Below are 20,986 nucleotides of genomic sequence, written 5' to 3'. Positions count from 1 at the left end.
TAAGCAAGAGCCCCTCCCTTTCTTATTATTTTTTACTTTTTGTGAATTAATCTATTATTTATGGATTCATGAATTCTTTTTATTCCCCCCTCCCCAATGACTCATAAGTCACTAATGTCCTTATTTTGGTGCTTGAATTGTTTCAGATTTGGCCAGCGGGACCTGCATTAAGCTGACTCCTCTGGCCTTGGGACATGCCCCCATCATTTTTTTTTTTTTTCTTTTTGAGCACTTCCCTACTTTCTAGTATAACAAAATGTCTTGGGTTGAACTTCTAATTGCCCTTCCCCAGCCCTGCAGTCAGCAGTTTCTCCAAGGAGCCCTGGTTCCCTTTAGTGAGGGGATGGTGTTAGAGATCAAGATCTTACTGCTAAAGTGCTCACTGCTACTAGGGTGAACTGTTTCTAAACACTCTGAGCAGGGGCACCTTGGGGGCTCAGTCGGTTAAGTGTCTGACTCCTGGTTTCAGCTCAGGTCACGATCTCACGGTCATGAGATAGAGCCCTGTGTCTGGTTCTGCACTCAGCGGGGAGTCTGTTTGAGATTCTCTCCCTCTCCCTCTGCCCCTCCCCTTGCTCACTCTCTCTCTCTTTCTCAAATAAATAAATCTTCTAAAAAGAAATGTAAACACTTTGAGCAAATAAAAAACATGCATGCATATGCACACGTACACATGTATACACATATATGTGTGCACATACACATGAGTGCACAAATAAATACACACACACATATTTTAGAAATCACAAAACTACATCCATTTCTCCAATTCCAGTTTATCATGTTGGGTTCTTTCTTGCTTTCCCCCAGTCTTCATTTGTACCTCCCTTCTTCCACAGTGAGACCTTGAGTCCCAACAACCTCAACATATTTGTTCATTTCTTCAATCCTATAATCCATCTAAAATAGTTTCAGAATTGCTTCACCCAACACTCATGACAAAAAACAAACCTACTAAAGACCTCAAGATTTGTTTGCTGTCCCCCACCTTCCTCAGCACCACCAATTTTGATTGATTTTAATGTTGATAAATTTAACAACCTATCAAAGTGTTGCCATAAGCATTTTGCAGTGGTATGAGGTATTTTAAAAATCAAACTAAATAATTTATTGCTGACAAGAGTGTATGCTTTGCTCCATAAACCAGCTTTGCAATCTCCCTCCAAATATTCATCTACTTGGAAAATAAATGCCATCCCTTCCCACACTAACCAGTGTCATATTAATGATGTAGTGGCAGGAAGGAGAATAGGAGACTCTGGAGCTTAAGCAAAACATCACGTTCTGAGGACTGAGAGTTGAGCGTTTTGTTAAAAATATGTAGCAGATCTTACTATCATAAACTGATTTGTGTTTGCCCTCACGTATTTTCAGACCCTTTGCTATGATAGTTTATGTGGCAGTTATAAACATCTCTAAAAACATAGGAGATTTTGCTTCCTAGATTACTCAAAATACAAGTTTCTAGATTTCTAGCCACTAACACCATTTTCCCCTCAACCTGCCCTTTCATACTGTTGCCTTTTTCATTGAGAGAATCCTGGTCTTTGCTGGAAAAAGTTAGATGTATTTCCCTTAGTCTTTATTTTTGTATTTACATTTTATAGCTATTTTATTGCATCCTACGGCCTCACAAAATGGTTTTGAATAGCAGAGCTGCAGAGCTGACGGGGAGGTCAGCTATGTTAATTTCAAAGAGCCCCAGTCTTCGGTGTGAGGTTGCCTAGCAACCCATCTCTCAGGCCTCCTTTGTGGATGCGAGAAGAGGAAGCAATTCTTCTATACACTCTCAAGCCGAGATGGTTTTATAAAGTGAAAAACCTTTCGCAAAGGGTCCAACACAACCCGTCTCTGCTTTTCTGCCCACTTTGTACACTTCACACATGATGAGAGCAATATTCCATCCTTTGATGCCTTAGATCTGGTACAGATATAAAACAGAGCTACACACGCTATGGTCAAACAGTGGAAGTGACCTGTATCCCTATGTTAAATCGAGACACGTTAATTAAACCACTCGCCTTTCCCTTTCTCTTACATGAAAGCATACTTTCCCCTCAAGTTCTAAAAGCCAGTTACGTTAAATGAAACTGCCTGCTGAGCATCAGTTACCATAGCGACGCAGGCAAGAGTGGTGGTTTTCTCCTTAGGCACAGGATGGCTGAAATGTGTTCAACTAGGGATTCGTGCAGCTTGCTGACTAGAAATCAGGCAGCTGGGAAGAACCTGTTCTATTCCCTTTCCTCCACACTAACTTGAAAAAAAAAATAACTAACCCCTCTGTGCTGTTTTGCCAAAGCTATTTGCTTTTTAGAACTGAACTTCAGTGGGTGGCAGAATTGCCCTAACTGAAGGCACATAAGAGAAGGAGGGGACGATAACGCAATGCCAGTGTAAGCCCACATGGGCAGCAGAGACACGTAGAGAAGAGTATTCTAGAAGATACGCTGCCCTTTCAGACATTCGGAAAATAAAAATAACAGCTAGAAATGCATGTTATTTTCACATTGTGAAAATATTGACGGGCAATGTTTGGAACCATTTATGATCCCCTAACTTTATTTTCTAGGCGGACGATGCTGTTCAGGAGAACATTATGGCTCAGATCAATATTATTTAATGGAGAGTCTTCATGATTGCTAGTTAAATCAGGTAGAGGGTAAAATGCCTTGTGCCATTCTCGCTTGCCTCCAATTATGGCCGAGAAGGGGGAGGCAGGAGACCATAGCGGGCTCTGGAGTCAGACAGCCTGGCTTCAGTCCTCTGCCGCTTGCTAGTGGTGGGATTTGGGACAAGTTGCTTAAGTCCCTGACGTCTCTTTCCTAACATTTGAAATGGGCCTAAAAAGGAGACTGTTGACAGTGTGAAGTAAGAAAATCTATGTAAAGCGACCTGGCTGTCGCTATGAATCTGGCTCCGTCAATCACCCGGCACTTATTGAACACACGGTATGGGCCCAGCATCATGCTCAACGTGAGAGGGATCCCGAGGCCCCAGCCGGAAAGAGGGCAGCCACGTGTGAGTGACGCCTGCAGGTTATCCCCCTTCCCGCCTCCAGACATTCCAATTTGGTTTGTCATTGTCACGGATACTCCATCCCTATGACACGGCTCGCCCTGGGGTCTGCCTCCAGGGCCAGGTCATGGGAAAACTGCTATTGTACAGCCAGATTTTGCTTTCTGCCCAAACTGGTGTTGCCAACACCCTCAGTCACCCTTTCATCAAACTGGAGGTCTGCCTCAGTGGAGGGAGTTCAAATAGTGGGCAACCACCTCCGAATGCACTTCCAAAAGAGCCGCCAAACTGTTTTCAGCAACGACACAACATGGAAAGTGTAAGAATTTCCCAAGTACCTCTCTTGGGCACTGTTTTCTGGCAACATTATATCTTCTATACAAATCATTGGCATAATTCCTAGAAAGCATTACCTCTTAAAAATTCAGATCATTTAGTCTAATCCCTTCATTTTACATATAAGGAAGAGAGCTCAGGGACACTGATTAATTGATCCAGCTCATTTGGAGCTCTATATATGTACATGATACTATATATACACACACATGCACACACATACAGTCATATAAATATACACATATATAAGGAGAATAAGTCTTACAGATTTTTTTTTTATGTTTGTCTCAAAGGAGACTCCAAACTCCCCATTATCATTAGTGATTACAATTTGCAAGTAACAGAAACCAACACAGAATGGCCCAAGTTACACATGAGGTTCTTAGGACCTCATGGAGGGCTATGAAGGTCAGCACTGGAGCTAGGAGGCGGGAAGGAACTGGAACCACGAATTGGAATGTGGGCAGGACTCTACCCCTTTTCCTCTGCTGTTTTCTGCATGTCTGTATTCATCCTTCCATCCAGCCGTTTACTAATTCAAGACATTCAACAAATGCTCACTGAAGACATCTTCTGCGCCAGGCAAGAGAACGTCAAACAGAGCAGACGTGCTCTTCTCCATTTCTCAGGGACATTTCCCTGCTCCCGTCGTCCACATTTAGCCACATGCAGGGACGGACATACAGCCCCTTGGTCCCATCTCTCTCCCATTCTGGCCACGAGAGAGGTCGCCCAGTGAAACAGGCTACCCAAGTCTCCCTCTTTGGCTCAGAAAGTTCTGGGCAGGCAGCCCTCTGATCTTTTTGCGCATCTCCCTCCATAGTATTTAATACAGTATATTTTTTTAAAAGTCATTCGGACACTAGCATAGCTGACCATCTACATAAAAAAGCACACACTTCAGTTAAATAATGGGGAAAAGTCCTCAAGTTTCACTGATAAACTAATTTTTAACATGGTAAATTATTTGTTCAAAATCATAATTCTTTCATCTGGTTGCTTTCTACCAGATGTCTAAAAAACCCAGCCGAGGACCTACCAAGCTCTGCACCACTTCAGTGCTAACTAGGAGTGCAGGGGGCCTACCTTGCTGAGAGTCTCAGTGACTCCATAACTGTCCAGGCCGATGCTTTTCCACAGCAGGGGAAAAACAACCATAATGACCAGTGCTCCTTCATACTGATGAGTAAGCTATTTCAAAGACCATGTTGATCTATAACAAGACCTTTGACCTGCATATTCCTTCTGTGCAGGATGGCCCTTATATTTACACGTTAATCTATTATCGTGTAAAAGGAGACCATTAAACATTATCCCATCTCATGTGAAAGACGTACTGGGGGAGGGGGTAACAAATTAAGCTGATTCCATTTAGCTCCCAAGGATTTTTTGCTGTGCTATCCCATTAAGTCTCCAGGACTCCAGCCCACCTCTCTTGGGCTCACATTATGTCCTGAGGCAAGGTGAGGTAAGACCCAGTTAGGCAGAAACCAAGCAAAATTTAAGGAAATGGATCTGCATCATTTCTTCAGGGTGGCCGCCAACAAGATGCTAGCTGATGGAGCGAAATCTTCAGCTGAAGCGGAAGGCAAGTTAGTAAAGCCAAGGGGGGCTGCAGAGGCAGGAGATGCTCACTTGGCTGAAAGCTAACACTCACCAGCGAGGACTGCTCCTATGAGGTCGCTCGTGGTACTACATCTCGTGGGGACACACTTGACGCAAGACTGATGGCGAGACTGCTCCAGGTCCCATCTGCTTAGGTATAACCGCCTCCCCTTGCCCCTTTTCCTCCCCGTCCCACCCCTGATTTACATACACATGGTACTGGTACTTTCCTCTCTCTTCTTGTCTGTCCCCATGACAGGACCCCTTTCCTACCTGTAGTGAAGCCCTACTGTTTTCTGTTTCTGTTCAAGATATTTTCTTGGTGCCCCAAATTCTCCTGTTTTGGCTTCTTTTGTCCCTTTCTTCTAATGAGTCTTAAAAAACAAACAAAAACCTCTTTAATATTCAGCTTTTTAAATTTTTTTTAAGATTTTATTTATTTATCTGACAGAGAGAGACACAGCGAAAGAGGGAACACAAGCAGAGGGAGTGGGAGAGGGAGAAGCAGGCTTCCCGCTGAGCTGGGAGCCCCATGCAGGGCTCCATCCCAGGACCCTGAGATCATGACCTGAGCTGAAGGCAGAGGTGTAACCAACTGAGCCACCCAGGCACCCCAATATTCAGCTTTTTTATAATAAAATTGATGGCACATCAGACCCCAGATCTGATCAGCAAGAACAACAAAAATGTTTGTTGTTGTTTCAGTGCAGAAGCTTAAACTCTAAACTCTTCAAGTGCAGCAAAGAGAGAGAAGAAAAACAAGAGTAGTTTGTTCCATTGTAAAATATTAGGAATATAATATTCACAGTTCAAAGAGAATTAATGAAGAATCTGAAAAGAAAGAAGCTTGCTTTAAAGAGATCTTGGATCTTGCTGGCCTTCTTATATTAATCATTTCTCTCTTCCATGTAGAGGAGCCCGCCTGTCCTGACTTCCATCTGTCATTAGGAGAACATGACCATCTGGAGCCAGAACAAGATCATCAATCCTTTCACATATCCAAGTTCTTGAAAAAAAATTTTTTTCTATATAACACGACTGAGAAGTCATTTGTTAAATTCCACTGCTGGTTCTGTGTGATTTCTGTTAGGGATGCATTCCACCTCTGAGTGTGGTGAGCAGGGCCATGATGTGAGGGCAAAGATGCCACCTTTGGGATCTGTTTTCCTTTCGTGTTGCTGCTGTAACAAATTACCACAAACGGAGTGGCTTGAAAGAGCATGAACGTATTTTCTCATACTGCTGGAGGTCAGAAGTCCAAATGGCTCTTATGGGGCTAAAATCAAGGTCAAGGAGAACTGTGTTTCTTTTGGAGGCTCTAGGGGAGAATCTGTTCCTTGACTTTTCCAGATTCTAGAGGATGCCCGCATTCTTTGGCTCATGGTCACACCCCTCTGACCTCTGCTTCCATCATCACAACTCTTTCCCTAAAAGGCCCCTTGTGCTTATATTGGGCCACCTGGAAATGCAGTATAATCTGCCCATCTCGAGATCCTTAACTTAATGACAGATGAAAAATCCATTTTCCCATGTCAGTTAACATATTCCTAGGTTCTAGGGATTAGGAGGTAGATATCTTTGTTGTGGGGTGGGGCAGGCATTATTCTGTATGCTGCAGGGTCTGACATAAGCAGAGGCTTACTTCCTGGAAATCAGCCTGATTTCCAGTTCACTATCAGGTAAATGCATGGGGATTGTTGGGATCTGGGTTTGACCTTTGGCTTATTTGACTGTAGTCCTAAATTCTGGTCTTAGTCTATGGGTGTTACCAAGAGTAGCCCTGGCTTCAAGTTAGACATATCTGGGTTCTCATCTCCACCACTCAGGAGCTCGGAGAACCTGGGCAAGTCCCACAGCTTCTCTGAGTTTTGATTTTCACCTCTCTTCTATGGGGACGTTTTAGGGGAAACACACAGAGACAGAGACTTGCCCGTAAGGGTGTTCTTCGGAATAACACTGGGAAGGGAATGAGAGAAATAGGATTGGACTTCAATGAAGTCACAAGAAAGGCTTCAGCCGGTCCCACAGGGATTCTGTTGCTGGGATGGCCCTTCAGCATTGTCCCTCCATAGGGCAAATGAGCCAAGCAATGGTACCACCTGCCAGGGTTAGGACTAGGGTGAGGTAAGGGAGGCGCTCTGCTCAAGGATAAAATTTAGGGGTGCCAAAAAACTCAGTAACCAAGATAAATATTTTAATGCACTATTTCTAGAAATCTAAATTAATACAACATCCACAAAGAACAAAATATTGAACCATATTAAATAAAGATGGGGTCAGTAGGGGGCGCCTGGGTGGCTCAGTTGGTTAAGCGACTGCCTTCGGCTCAGGTCATGATCCCGGAGTCCTGGGATCGAGTCCCACATCGGGCTCCCGGCTCAGCGGGGAGCCTGCTTCTCCCTCTGACCCTATCTCCTCTCATGCTGTTTCTCTCTCTCTCTCTCTCTCAAATAAATAAATAAATAAAATCTTAAAAAAAAAAAAAGATGGGATCAGTAGGAGTGCTGTGTGGACCCATATTGGAGCCTGAGGCCGAAAGAGAAATTAGTTCTTACCGATGCTGTCTTTATTTAAAATTGTCATATTTGATCATCGTGGATTCTTCATATTTTTTGTTTTTAAAAATAGCGCATGAAGATACTATTTCGCTTGATTACTGAGTTTTGTGGCAAGGCCCATTCCTCACTTGCTCCACCTTCCTCTTGGCCCTGCATTGTACGCAGGCTGTCCCTCCCTCCACTCCAGTAAGGGGTATAATCTTTGGCCAAGGATAATTCCTAAAAAAGGGCTTAGCTGTGAGCCACCAGCAGCCAACATCCTGGCAGCTGGGGGAAGGAATGCTTTGATCCCGAAGAGGAAGACGGTGCCTACTACAGAATCCACTGGTGGGATGCAATGCCTATGTATAAGGAGATTACTTTTTTATATAGTTTTTCAGTCATTGGGATAGAAAAATAGTCATTAAGCACTTAAAGACTTACGTGGCTACTAAAGCTAATTGTGTCAGTTGCTAGTCATCCTAGTGAATGTTGTCACGGCCAAGGCTTGTCTGACCTCCTTCATCTTCCTAAGATCCACACATCTGAATGAAAGGCCCAGATAATTTACTTAAAACTGAGGTTGCCATTAATATTACTGTAAACATATGACTTTGATCTATGGTTTATTAGCTTTGGTAAGAATTGCTGAGCAGATAAGCCAAAGTGAAACTTCATTCTATCCCATGGCCTGTCTACACCCTTAACCCCAGACAACTTTCCTCTGCTGGTGATCACAATAAAGTGATGAATAGGTATAAATCTTTCATTGCTACAAGGGAAAAAAAAAATTATATATATCTCAAAGTGCAAGCCCTACCAAATGTGAGTTACTGAATCACCTTGGTGAATCCAGCATATATACACCATGTTTTGGAAGCTTGCTAACTTGGCATGGAGAAAAAAAATCTATAAATTCTTTATCTTCATTCAAAGATCAGTTATTCTTAAGGGGGAAAGGAGTTTATAAACCTTTGAGAAGATTAGTGATTCTCAAAAGGGGAAGAGATTTACACCCCCTGGGGGTCCTATCAGAAGCTCCTGAACAAGGTATTTAAAGCTGTGGCCCCTTCTCAGCTTCCCACTAGAGAAGCGTTTTAACACTCAACATCATCTTCTCTGAAAGGATTCATGATTGCTGCAGTGATGCCTGTCACTGATAGGAGAATAACATTCACATCAGGTGTATTGGGACATAAGAGGATAAGAAACACTGTTACAAATTTTGACACAAGTGTTCCTGAAACAAAACAGTGGCAAGACATTGCACAACTAACTGGTGTGCCTAGTGTCATTTGCCTCATGAAAAATGTAACTGCAGCTTTTTTTTTTTTACCTTTTTTTTTATACTGAAGAATAGTTGACACGCAATGTTATAATAGCTTCAGGTGTCCGACATAGTGGTTGGACAAGTCTATTCCATGCTCACTAGAAGTATAGCTCCCATCTGTCACCATACAGCGCTGTTACAATGCCATTGACAATATTCCCTACTCTGTGACTTGGAGCTCCATGACGTTTTCATTCCCTAACTGGAAGCCTGTACCTCCGGTTCCTCTTCACCTCTTTTGCCCTCCCCTCTGGCAACTTTTTCATGAGCCAAATTTCAACAGTAGCTATTGAAAGGTATTTAAAAAGTGCATCATTTGCAGAAACCATCTCTTTTCAGGAATACTGGAGATTTTTAACTTTCCATCTTAGTTGAAGGAAAAAGGAGGCACTTTATTATATTGCAATAAGTCCTCTCCATATTTGGAAATAAACATTGCTGACACTCCCTTTTGCTTCTTGGCTTGATACTAGTTCTCTAGCTTTCTTTTCCCCCCTCCTCCTCCTTCTCCCCCTCCTCCTTCCCCTCCTCCTCCTCCTCCTTCTTATAAAATGACTTCACCATCTTTACTAATGCAAACCTCACACTGATTCTTATGAAAGAAGCAACAGAATTTCTGGACACTGTGTACTCTTCAGATAATGCACCTCTACAATGAATCAGTTTCTTTTTCTTATTTTGCAGATCATTTAGCAAAGTGTACATCCTGAGATGGATTGTGTAAATGCTTTTTCATCTGTGAGCTTATTATATTTTCTTTGGAAATTCTTTGTGATTTTAACATCCTCGGGGGTAGGGTGCTGATGTTTTATATTTACTTTTGTTTTTATTTTTCTCTGGTTGCCTTTTAAATCCAACAGTCCCTTCTCTTTCCTCGTGATAATCATTTCTTTTATGATCTGAAAGCACTTTGTTTTTCTTCACTGTAATCCTAGTTGATTGTACAATATCTTCATTGTTGCTCAGGGCATAAGGCTTGAGGTTTCCGCTGCAGTGTCCAAACCGTGATGAGCTTCAGTCATGGCCATTGACAGAAGCTCCAGCTTTCGTCTGGTCTTTGGAACAACCTTATTTACTGCCTTTAATATAATGTTGTTGGACAGTTGATCTTCTAGATGATCTGATGGAGGTTACACTTCAGAATCACTTCCTTGGAATGTCAAAGATTTATTTTCCTCTCCTTCATTAAGGAGGAAAAAAAAGAAAGAAAACATAAAATGAACGAATTGAAGAGTCTGCATCACAGGTATCTTTTTGTGAGTATTTCCCACCACCATCCCCTCCCATTTTAAAACTAAAACAGTGTGTAACTGGGTGCCCACTCACATTTCATGTGGTTTTTTTTAAAGCAACTGCCCCCCTTCCAAAAAAAGTAACTCCTCTTATACAAGGGGAAGAAAGATACCAATATTTTCAGAAACCTTTTAGAAAGAACTTTGAATCCCAGAATATTAAAGAAAAGTTGCAGAGAAGTTAATCCTGCAAGTATTAAATTGAGGTAGATTACAAAATAAATTATAACATGGATTAATTGTTGACCTTTCAGGTGGAAAGTAAAAGAATATTTTTAAATTTAATGAACTGTAGATATTTTAATTGTTGTGATATTATGCTTTAAAAGTGGCTTTCCACTGGACATTCTTAAATCAAATTTAAAAATTACATAAAACTTTTGATTGCCATGATTGTTCTTGTACTTTATATGTATATCAGAAGAAAAATATTAGATACACATATGTTTCTTTTTGCAAATGCCATGATTGGAAAGTTTCTAAAGTATCACAGAATGCATCAGGTATGGATTATTTTATTTTTGCTATAAATGGTAAACTGATTCAATTATTTTCTATAGTTTTCTTCATAGAAAACGGTCACTTTCCACTTGTTGATAATTTTGATTTGAATGTTCTTGCTCAGAAATATGCCCAAATGCTTTGTCACTTTTTTAGGGAATGGAGTTCTTTCTTTGGGGACTATGCATTACATGTAAATTTGTGATATAACCATATTTGTGACTTGAGAGTGTAATAAAAATGTTAGATTTACAGAAGTATTGTCTCAGTATGACATCAGAGTTTACTGTACATTATGATTTAATAATATTAAAGAAACAAAGGTAGGAATTAGAAGATAGTCTTCTAGCATGTTTTGTTCCTTTCAGGAAAATAACATGTGAGCCCCTGAAAAAAGGACCTTTCATTAATACTGATTGAAAACATTACTGAATTGGAGTGTGACTGTGGGAGTCCAGCATATTACAGTTTATGCTTTTTAGGCCGTTTAAGGGTTGTTCTCCTATGTACACTCTGTGCTTACAGACTCAGAATTACTCACATAGGCATTCAGTTGTCCTCACACTGTCCTGATGGCCATTTGATTGACTTGGCAGTGCATGACATGGTGCACAGCCCAGACCACCCAACCCTTCCTCAACTCGAGCAATTACAGTCCTGCAAAGCAGGATGGTGGCTGATACTTAAGGAGGCCTCTAAGTTGGAAGAACGCAGACCAGTTCAGAAATAGTTTTACCGCTAAGCTTCTGTAATCAGCCTGGGTAGGCAGATGTACCTTTTTTCATTCTGACCAAGTAGGGCCAAGTGGTTATTGTTATTTTTAATTTCCATTCAGAAAAATGGGGTTGAAATGTTTACTGGTTAAGGTTATTTTAAGGAGGAAAGAGAGGGAAATGGTGCTCTACTATTTATAAAGTACCTACTAGGAACAGGGCATTGTATTTAGTGTTTGAAAGGCTTATGTTTGTAGGTCATAGTTTATACACTGTGGGCCATGTGAAAGGCTCAACTTTAGAGGGCCTCCAATGAAAAGCTGCTCGCTGAAATTCTGTTACAGTTCTACTGTTAAGCATAGCTTCATTCATGAGGCTTATTCTATGTATCTGGAGAGTAGCATTCTAATGAGAAAAAAAGCCTGGGAAGTTTTATTCATATCTCTTAAGCTATGCTAAAATTTTGCTGTTGCTATAACTAGGAACTTATTAAGTTTCAGATTTTATTAGCCTCTGGGAAATTTTGGAGTTAGCAGAAGAGAGCAAAGAGGAAAAAAAAAACTTATCTCGAACTCCCTGGTAAAATGCAGGAGGAGCACAATAAAATAAGTATGGATAAAATTATATCTGGTGTTTTGGTGGAAACACCAAAAAAAAAAACTTATCTCGAACTCCCTGGTAAAATGCAGGAGGAGCACAATAAAATAAGTATGGATAAAATTATATCTGGTGTTTTGGTGGATCACCTTGTAGAATGAAATGAACTATAAACTCCAAATGGGACACATTTACCTATTAGTAGACAGGAAAAACCATGACAGTTTGATTTAAAATAATTTCAGTCAGAAAGGATTTTCTAGTCTGGGTACCACTACGCTTTTAGAATTTGCCTTGGGTATTCGAGTTGGATACACACACCAGGAAGTAAGAAGAGAATAGCTACTCTACATGGTTGTCACAAAGTCCGTGGATTCTTTTCCGATGGGAGAGGATGTGAATGTGGTAGGCATGGGGATGGCCAAGAAAGGGTAGAACAGCTAAAACAATCATGGCAGGAGGAAACGACAGAAGACTGAGAAGGAAGATACCAATAAAAGGCAGACTAGTTTTGTAAACGTGGAGTTCAGGGCTATATATATGATGCTAAGGCTTTACACCCCGAAGGCCCTTACAGACATTACTGTGTTACATCAGAGTTGATGGATACCTGGAGATCTTATGCCTAAAGGTATATCATTAATTTCTATCCACTGTACAAACTAGAAAATTCCACAGAAAGTGTTTTCATTAAGAAAAAGAGGTGGGTGAACTAAAAAAAAAAGTAGTCATCAGGTTAAGTGATCAATCACTTATATAAAACATTTCATCATTCCCCAAAGGTATAGATAGATGGAGTAATTTCCTTTCTTTTTTTTAATATGGGACACTTGCGAATTTATATGTCATCCTTGCATAGTGTCCATGCTAATGTTCTCTGTGTCATTAAATTTCTTACTCACCTTTTCTTTATCCTCCATCTATCTGCTACTTTTCAAAATAGGCAAAAATCATTTTCAGCCGAATGATAGCATTTATTGTGGGACATACTCCCTCAAATTCATAGCCAATGGTGATAATTGTATTTATAGCAAAGACATGTACCTTGCATTTTCTATTTTTGTTTGCCTTGCTTTCGTTGGTTTATTTGTTTATTCATTCATTCATTTATAATTTGTGACTTCCTAAGTGAGTTCTAAAATGCTAGATTGAAAATGTATTCTGAATCACATGTCTAAACTATGTCAAATATGTGTAATTGTTTGGAAAAGACTTATGTCAACTATTCCTTGTAATTTCTTCCTTGTGAACTCAGATTGACTGGGATTAAAAAAAAATTCCATTGGTGTGCCCTGCCTTGTTGAGCTGGATATTCACATAGACCTGAGTATGATCCCACAGTCCTTGGTTAGAGAGTATATAAGTGGGATGCACCATGAAACCTAGGCTGAAAGTCTCTTTTGGCTGTTTATACATAGATAGAGCGTCATCTACTATAAGATTGCTCTGCTTAAATGTAATGATTTCATCAGATTCTCTTCCATTAAGACAAGACTAATGCACAAGTTCTAACACCTTGCCAAAATATTTGTCATTGTGTTTTCTCCAAGTACAAATCTAAGAAATTGCCCCACTTTATTTTTAGAAGAAAAAAAAATCTCTATTTCCCTCAGCATTTGAGAGTGCATTATCCTGATGTGACTCTTCTTTCCAGTAAAAAGTTGGGTACCCATTTTTAAATTCAAATATCCCAGATCAACATAAAGTCTTTAGCCAATAATAATAAAGCTTCATTCCACAGCATTTCTAGTTGTCTTTTGGGGGACCTCAAATGCTGAGAGATGTTTTAATTAGTTCATAATTAACAATTATTAGTCTGGTCAAGACCCCACCTTTATTTTCCTTCATATGTTTTTTTTCTTCCAGTCTGTTCCCTATCCCTCCCCCGCCACCCACCATCTATCTTTCCCTCTCCTACAGGCAGCCTCTTTTAATGAGTTCAATATAGGTTATTGTAAATGTCTTTTAAAAATACATAAACTGGTTGTATGTATGCCTGGCTTAATATACATAAGTGGTGCTGCACAGTAGATCTCATTCTCTCCTGTACTTTTTATTCATTCAATGCTGTATTTTTAAGATGTTGCTATATGTACTAATTCATTGCTTCTAACCACTGTGTGTTATTTCATAGGAGGCATCCAACACATTTTAATTATCCATTCCTCCAATGATAGATCTAGGTTGACACCAGCTCCTAGCTTCTACAAACTAGGTTGCTGGCCCTAGGTTAGGTCTTAGATCTACACATGGTGAATCTCTCCAAATACTGCAAATTGATCTAATCAGACTCCCCAACACTTGATATTATTGAAAGTTTTAATTTTTACCAACCTGATAAATATATATATATGTTTCTCTGACTGCTAGTGAGGGTGACCATTGGACTGTATACTTATGAGCCATTTGCCGTTCTCTTCTGTGAATTGCCTTTTTCACATCTGTAGCAACCTTGAGATTAAAATATAGCGTGAAAGTTGGAAATCAGATTGTTTGGGGAAATTTCCAGGTAGTGAGAATGGTTAATTATGTATTTGAATCACAGTTTCACAACTTAATTGCTGGTTGACTTGGAATAAAGCGCTATCTTTCCATGTGTCTCTTTTTGCATGCATGCCAAGTATGTGAGCCCACGTGTGGCAATAAAATGGGGGAAAATAATACTCGTGGCTTACTGTGAAAGAGAAATCCTATATTTAATATAGGATTATTTATATAAAGTTCACAGTACAATACATGAACAATTTTAAGTGCTCTGTAAAAGTCAGTTGCTTCCTATTCTGTGTGATGCATATGAGGAACTCAATAAATGGAACCTCATAATATTCATGTCATCATCATCATTGTCACTGTATGTTTGGGAAGGTTTAGGGACAACCTTGCCTGAAGACACACATAAATCACTGGTCTTCCTAAGATCCTCTTCAGTCCTATACGTTCACAGAGTTCACCCATAAAAATTTGCCTAAACCTCCCAGGTCAGATAGATATTTGATGTTTGCTATTTTCTTAAAATCTTTTAAGGTAACATCTTTGGGTGTTTTTTAAACCGATTTTAAAGTGACCAAATAAATCCTCTAAAAAATCTAGAAACTTTAACTGAAGCTATATTCTTTCCTTCCTTCCTTCCTTCCTCCCTTCCTTCCAATGGAGGGCTAGTTATTTATGCAGCATCTGTATAAACTAACACTTTATACTAGTTATCTCTTGCTGTGTGATGAATTACCACAAATTTCATGGCTGAAAACAGCACACATTTATTATCTCACAATTTCTGTGAGTCTGGAGTCTAGGCATGACCTAGTTGGGTCCTTTGCTTAAGATCTTACAAAGCCGCAAGCAAGGTGTCAGCTGGGCTGTATTCTTATCTGGAGGCTTAAATAGGGAAGAATCTTCTTCCAAGTGTATTCAGGTTGTTGGCAGAACTCATTCTCCTTTCACTTGTAGGACTGAAGATCTTGGCTTCTTGTTGAGTGTCAGCTGGATGTTGCCCTCAGTTCCTAGCAGACACCCCCATTTCCTAGAGGCCACCTGCAGCTCCTTGCCACACAGGCTTTCCCGTGGCTTCCTTCTCTGAGCCAGCAAAGAGAGCCTCTAGAGAAGTCCGCTTGCCAGACTGTCTTATATAAGGTAATATAATCTCAAGAGTGACACCTCCTTACCTCTGCCATATTCATTGGTTTGAAGAAGGTCAAAGGCCACACGCAAGAGGAGAGAATTACAGAAAGAAGTGAACCTCAGGAGGCAGGAAACGTGGGGGGTCCCCTAGATGGTGTCTGCCCCACACCTCCAATACCCCCACATGTAAATAGGCACATAAAGGCAAAGACAGAGAACTCTGCTAACAAGTATTATATTCTGTCCTACTTACGTAGAAATCTTAAAACTTTGTGAATTTTTGTAATTATCAATTTTAAATTGTAATTATAAATTTTATAAACTTTGTAACTATTTAATTCTTACATTTATTTGTACCCTCTCTTATTTGGCTCCTTCATTTTTTTTTTTAAAGCCAGTTTTTTTTTTTTTAAGATTTTATTTATTTGAGAGAGAGAGAATGAGTGAGAGAGAGCGCACACATGAGAGAGGGGAGGGTCAGAGGGAGAAGCAGACCCCCCGCTCAGCAGGGAGCCCGATGCCGGACTCGATCCCAGGATTCCAGGATCATGACCTGAGCCGAAGGCAGTCGCCTAACCAACTGAGCCACCCAGGCATCCCCCTTCATTTTTTTTTTTAAAGATTTTATTTATTTGACAGGGAGAGACACAGAGAGAGAGGGAACATAAGTAGGGGGAGTGCGAGAGGGAGAAGCAGGCTTCAGGTGGAGCAGGAAGCCCGATGTGGGGCTCAATCCCAGGACCCCGGGATCATGACCTGAGCCGAAGGCAGACGCTTAACGACTGAGCCACCCAGGCGCCCCTGGCTCCTTCATTTGATAGAGCTTAAGGGTTATAGGGAATCAAAATTTAAATGACAACTATAATATAATGTCACAAATGTTATCAGAGAGAAAGCCAAGGTGATGGGCAGGCACATGGGAGGGATACCCAACCTATTCTGGAGAGGAAAGGAAAGATTTCTCAGAGGAAGTGACCACAACATTTTAACTGGAAATCTTGAATGTAGTAAAATAGCAGAATATGAAAGTCTATACTGAGAACCAACATTTTTTATGACCTAAGCAGTAAGCAGAATTGCCTTTATTTTTACCTGTCTACTTAAACCTCAATAAATACACAGTAAAGTTTTAGTGATACATTAGTAAAAATGGGACTATGAACAAACTCATAAAAGATTATATTATAATGTCCTTGGATAAAATTATTATTAGCTATCTAAACTTGGGCAAAACTCTTCTCCATGGCTCAGTTATCTCTTCTATAAAATGAGTTCAAATTGGCAATTTCTAAGATATTTAACAAGTTCTAAATGCCATGACCCTATGAGTTTATGGGATTGAGAATGGCTTCATATAAACAGGAATGATGGTGGTGGCAGGCACTTCTACTGAGATCCAAACCTAAGTCTCTCAGCCTGTTCAAGCAAGACCTCCGCCAGCAAAGACTTTGTGGGGATTATCAAAAGGCTCCCCATCCCTGGTAGATACATGACCGAAAGGCATTCCTTCTTTAAGACCCAGAGTTTTTCAAGAGCAGTGAGAGATGGATTTCAGGGCCTCGAATGCTACAAGAGCAAAAAAGTATATGATGGTACTGAGTTCAGTGTTATTTCTGATCCAGCTATGACCATTCAAGGCTCCAGCTTCACAAGAAACAGAAATGTTCTGAAAAAAGTTACTACCAACTTCAGATAAATATAGATTCCTGAATACTCCAGTTTTAGAAAATGAGGTGCTCTTGGATTTATTTTTAACATTATTTACCTGGGCACCTAACATATTTGAAGGCAGAATTGTATGTTTGTACGAAATAATTTGATTTCATTTTTTTCCCTAATTCAGTCTGTTTTTCAGGCTCTGGTATAATTATACTTAAGACATTTGGGGAATGGCAAAATTATCAGATTTATAAGGTGAAGGCTACCATCTTTCAAGGTGGATTTCCCATTTGCCCCTTCTGAGTGATAGTTCCTGTCACAGTCCGCTCCCTCTGTCCCAGGGCCATCAGTCCACATCAGCTCGGCCCCTTCCTGGGAGCAGACACCCCCAGTTGGCTCCTCCCAGGGACTTGCTACCCACTGCACCCTGTGACTCATCTCCCCAGGGCAGGCTGCATCACTGGTTGCCTGGTAGCTATTCAGGAGCCATTAGGCCCTAATCCCCACTGGTCCCAAAGGCTCAACCCAGCAGGCGGCTCTCCTTCTGACAAGGGATCTTTAGATTCCCAAATGCCCTAGAAGCTAAATGCCTTCTTTGCTGCCTCAGCAGCTGGCTGAAGGGTGGACGATATTTTTTGTTCAGTTTTGGCACTGAGCTGGATAGTCAAGGGCTGAGCAGATCCTGGAGAGAACCAACTTGAGTCTGACAGTCCTCCAGAACATGACACCCACCTCCACCATACAACAGAGCCCAAGCAGGGTCTAAACTGAAAATATGAGGAATATTATATATATATTGAGTAATGTCTTATAGAGGATAAAAAACCACTTCTTTGACAATAGCAATTTATTGAGATGGAGCTCCGAGAAATGGTTAACTTTAATTATTGTTATTTTCAATACCATAATACCTAATATTTATACTTAGTAATCATTTACTATGTGCAGACTTTAGGCTAAGCACTCTGCTGAATCATCTAATGAAATCTTCACAGTGCTCAGAGTTGCTACCTACTATTATTTTATTTCAAGGGCAATCTCCTTTGTTTCACAAATAATTTAACCATAACTTATAAGTAAAAAGTTTAAATGACTCCCTAGAAGTTGTTTAAAAATGAAATAGATGGATATGTACTAACATGGAGAGATGTTCGAGGGATTTTTTTTTTTTTAAGATTATTTATTTATTTATTTGACAGAGAGAGACACAGCGAGAGAGGGAACACAAGCAGGGGGAGTGGGAGAGGGAGAAGCAGGCTTCCCGCGGAGCAGGGAGCCCGATGTGGGGCTCGATCCCAGGACCCTGGGATCATGACCTGAGCCGAAGGCAGACGCTTAACGACTGAGCCACCCAGGCGCCCCGATGTTCAAGGGATATTATAAATCGGAAAACAAAATGAAACAAAACCCAAAAGCTGTTGCAAAACTTTCTTTTCTGCAATTTTGAACTTCCTGCAAAAATGATTGCATTTATTTTGTAAAGAGAAAATGTATATCTATGTCATTAGACAAAAAAAATAAATATTTACCCATAAAGAATTATGAATTAAACTGTAATATAGTTAATTCTAAAGAATGGGGTGGGGAAGAGAAGGAAGGAGATGGACTCTCCTTTTACTTAAGTTTTTGTAATTGTACTTGATGTTAACTACAAACACTACATTGATTTTGGTAATGGAGAACTTTTTAAAGGTAAAAGTAAATAAATAAAAGATGTCGTAGTTTTGCTGGGTTCTATATATTTCCTTTATATTACTCAAATGAGTATTTCATCAAAGTTCTAAAGCATCAAAATAATGACAAGCCTCTAAATATTCACAATTGACTAAAACTAAGTAAACCTAACAAAAGAAGTCTGTGTCTACTTCTTTTATTGGCCTAGGTAGATTGATCTAAGTAGATTGTGCTAGCACTTAGCTAATTCCTTGTAATAATTTAATGATGATGATAATTATGACCAACATTTAGATTTTTAGATTTACAGATTAAAAAACATATTCACTTGTATTTTTCACTTGACCCTTAGAGTGGTCTCTTATTGAGCTATTTTATCCTAATAACAGTAGCAGCAATCAGATATTGACACTGACACTCCCTTGTGCATGAGCTGAACAAAGTACTTGACATATACTATCTCATTTAATCTTTAAAGCAGCCCTATGGATTAGGCATGCATTAGGTTGGGCAGGAAGTAACAGAAAATAAATAACAATACCTCAAACAAAATAGAAATATGCCTTTTTTTCCCCTTCTCTAAAAGCCTGGGCAAATGATCTAGGGTGTTTATGGTGGTTTCGTAATCATAAGTGGCCCAAGTTCCTGCTCTTGCTGGGTTAGGCTCCATGCTCTGCTTACCTCTTGTTTTTCAAGACCACTAATTCCTCTCCACTGGCTGCATCTGAATCCCAGCCTGCAGGAAGGGAAAAAAAGGGAAGCCCAAGGGCAAGCTCCCTCTTCTTTTAGGGAAACTTCTTGGAAGTGGCAGGTGCCACCTCTCTTTTCACCTCTTTGGGGAGAAATTAATCACTTAAGCACATCTAACTGCAAGGGAGGCTGGAAATGTGGACTTCACTTTGGGCATCCTGGTGTCTAGCTATCGTCTGGAGATTTTTGGCTGATAAAGAAAGGAAGATAGATGTTGGGATAAAACTCACAGTTTCCATTATGGTATGTTGTCATTCTCATTCTACAAATGAGGAAACTGAGATGGAGAGAAGTTAACAAATATGCCCAATGTCCCACAGCTCGTAAGCAATAGAGCCAAGTGGCTTGACTGATGGCCACGTTCTGTTCACTGTGATACACTGTCTCTTGGACACTCAGTTCATCCATTTCTCAAGATAGTTAGAATGCAACTAATCATAAAAACACTTTTAAACCTAAAGGCCAACAAAGTAAAGTTTACTTTTTGTTTGAGTGCCTGTTTGCTACATTAGCTATCCCTGTTTACCATGAATAAACAGACACTTTGTACATATTTACTTTTGGTCAATACATAGTTTAAAAGTAGAGTTCCTAGGATGAATTATAATATTTCTATTTAAGAGCTGTAAAACTAACATTCAGTCACTTTTTGAAATAAAGAATATATTCTCTCTATACATATATATATTATATGTAATATATATTTTAAGGACTAATAAGGAAATCCTTGGATAAAGATAAATGGGCTCCCTTATATCTATCAGGAAGACTGGCTTGTTCACTTACTATTAGAAGCTATGACACACAGGGCACTGGCTGGCTCAGCCGGTCAAGAGCATATGACTCTTGACTCAGAGTCGTGAGTTCAAGCCTCATGTTGGACATGGAGCCTACTTAAAAACAAAACAAAACAAAAAACTATTACACCATAAGACCGCATTAAATCAGATAAAAGGATGAATGACACTAGTTTGGAGATGATTGCAATAACAAGGTAATGCAATTACCTGATCAAATGTTATGTGTCCATGTGTCTCAGGCTGTAACAGAAGTAAAGATTTGTATCCAGCTTCAACTACACTGCTAGGCACTTGAAATGTGAGTGGTCCAAACTGAGGAGTGCTAGAAATGTAAAATAAGATTTCACAGACTTCCAAAGACCTAGTAGAAAAATAACGTAAAATAACAATAATTTTATATTGAAAAAATAATTTTATATTGACTACATGTTGAAATGATATTTTAGATATATGGATTTAAAGATATATCATTAAATTTAATTTCACCTATTTCTCATTACTTTTAAAAATATGGCTACTAGGAAATTTCCCTGCTCACACTTGAGGCTCATGTTATCTT

At 39.9% G+C, this 20,986-nt stretch overlaps 2 protein-coding genes across 5 annotated transcripts in view; both read left to right on the top strand.

The window, feature by feature from the left end:
* TTC21B (tetratricopeptide repeat domain 21B) overlaps positions 1-9,953 on the top strand; it is a 94,064-nt gene extending 84,111 nt beyond the window's left edge. For 2 of the 3 annotated variants that reach the window (XR_010410173.1, XM_045868701.3), the window contains one exon: positions 5,869-7,115. Coding sequence is in view for 2 of the 3 variants with exons in the window: in XM_045868701.3 (XP_045724657.1) it covers positions 5,869-5,904 (36 nt within the window). In the remaining variant the exon portion in view is untranslated. Of the gene's footprint in view, positions 1-5,868; positions 7,116-9,926 lie in introns of those variants that run through there. The other variant, XM_054506157.2, reaches the window with a different exon arrangement.
* Positions 9,954-10,086: 133 nt separating this feature from the next.
* GALNT3 (polypeptide N-acetylgalactosaminyltransferase 3) overlaps positions 10,087-20,986 on the top strand; it is a 97,645-nt gene continuing 86,745 nt past the window's right edge. For both annotated transcript variants that reach the window (XM_064586637.1, XM_045868707.3), the window contains exon 1: positions 10,087-15,556. The gene's annotated coding sequence lies outside the window, so the exon portion shown is untranslated. The remainder of the gene's footprint in view (positions 15,557-20,986) is intronic.

This window comes from Mirounga angustirostris, unplaced genomic scaffold (assembly GCF_029215605.1).
Source record: "Mirounga angustirostris isolate CCGP_5_RB_7025 unplaced genomic scaffold, mMirAng1.0.hap1 SCAF_3, whole genome shotgun sequence".
NCBI lineage: Eukaryota > Metazoa > Chordata > Mammalia > Carnivora > Phocidae > Mirounga > Mirounga angustirostris.
Note: the sequence above shows the minus strand (reverse complement) of the source record. Positions and strands in the feature narration are given on the sequence as shown.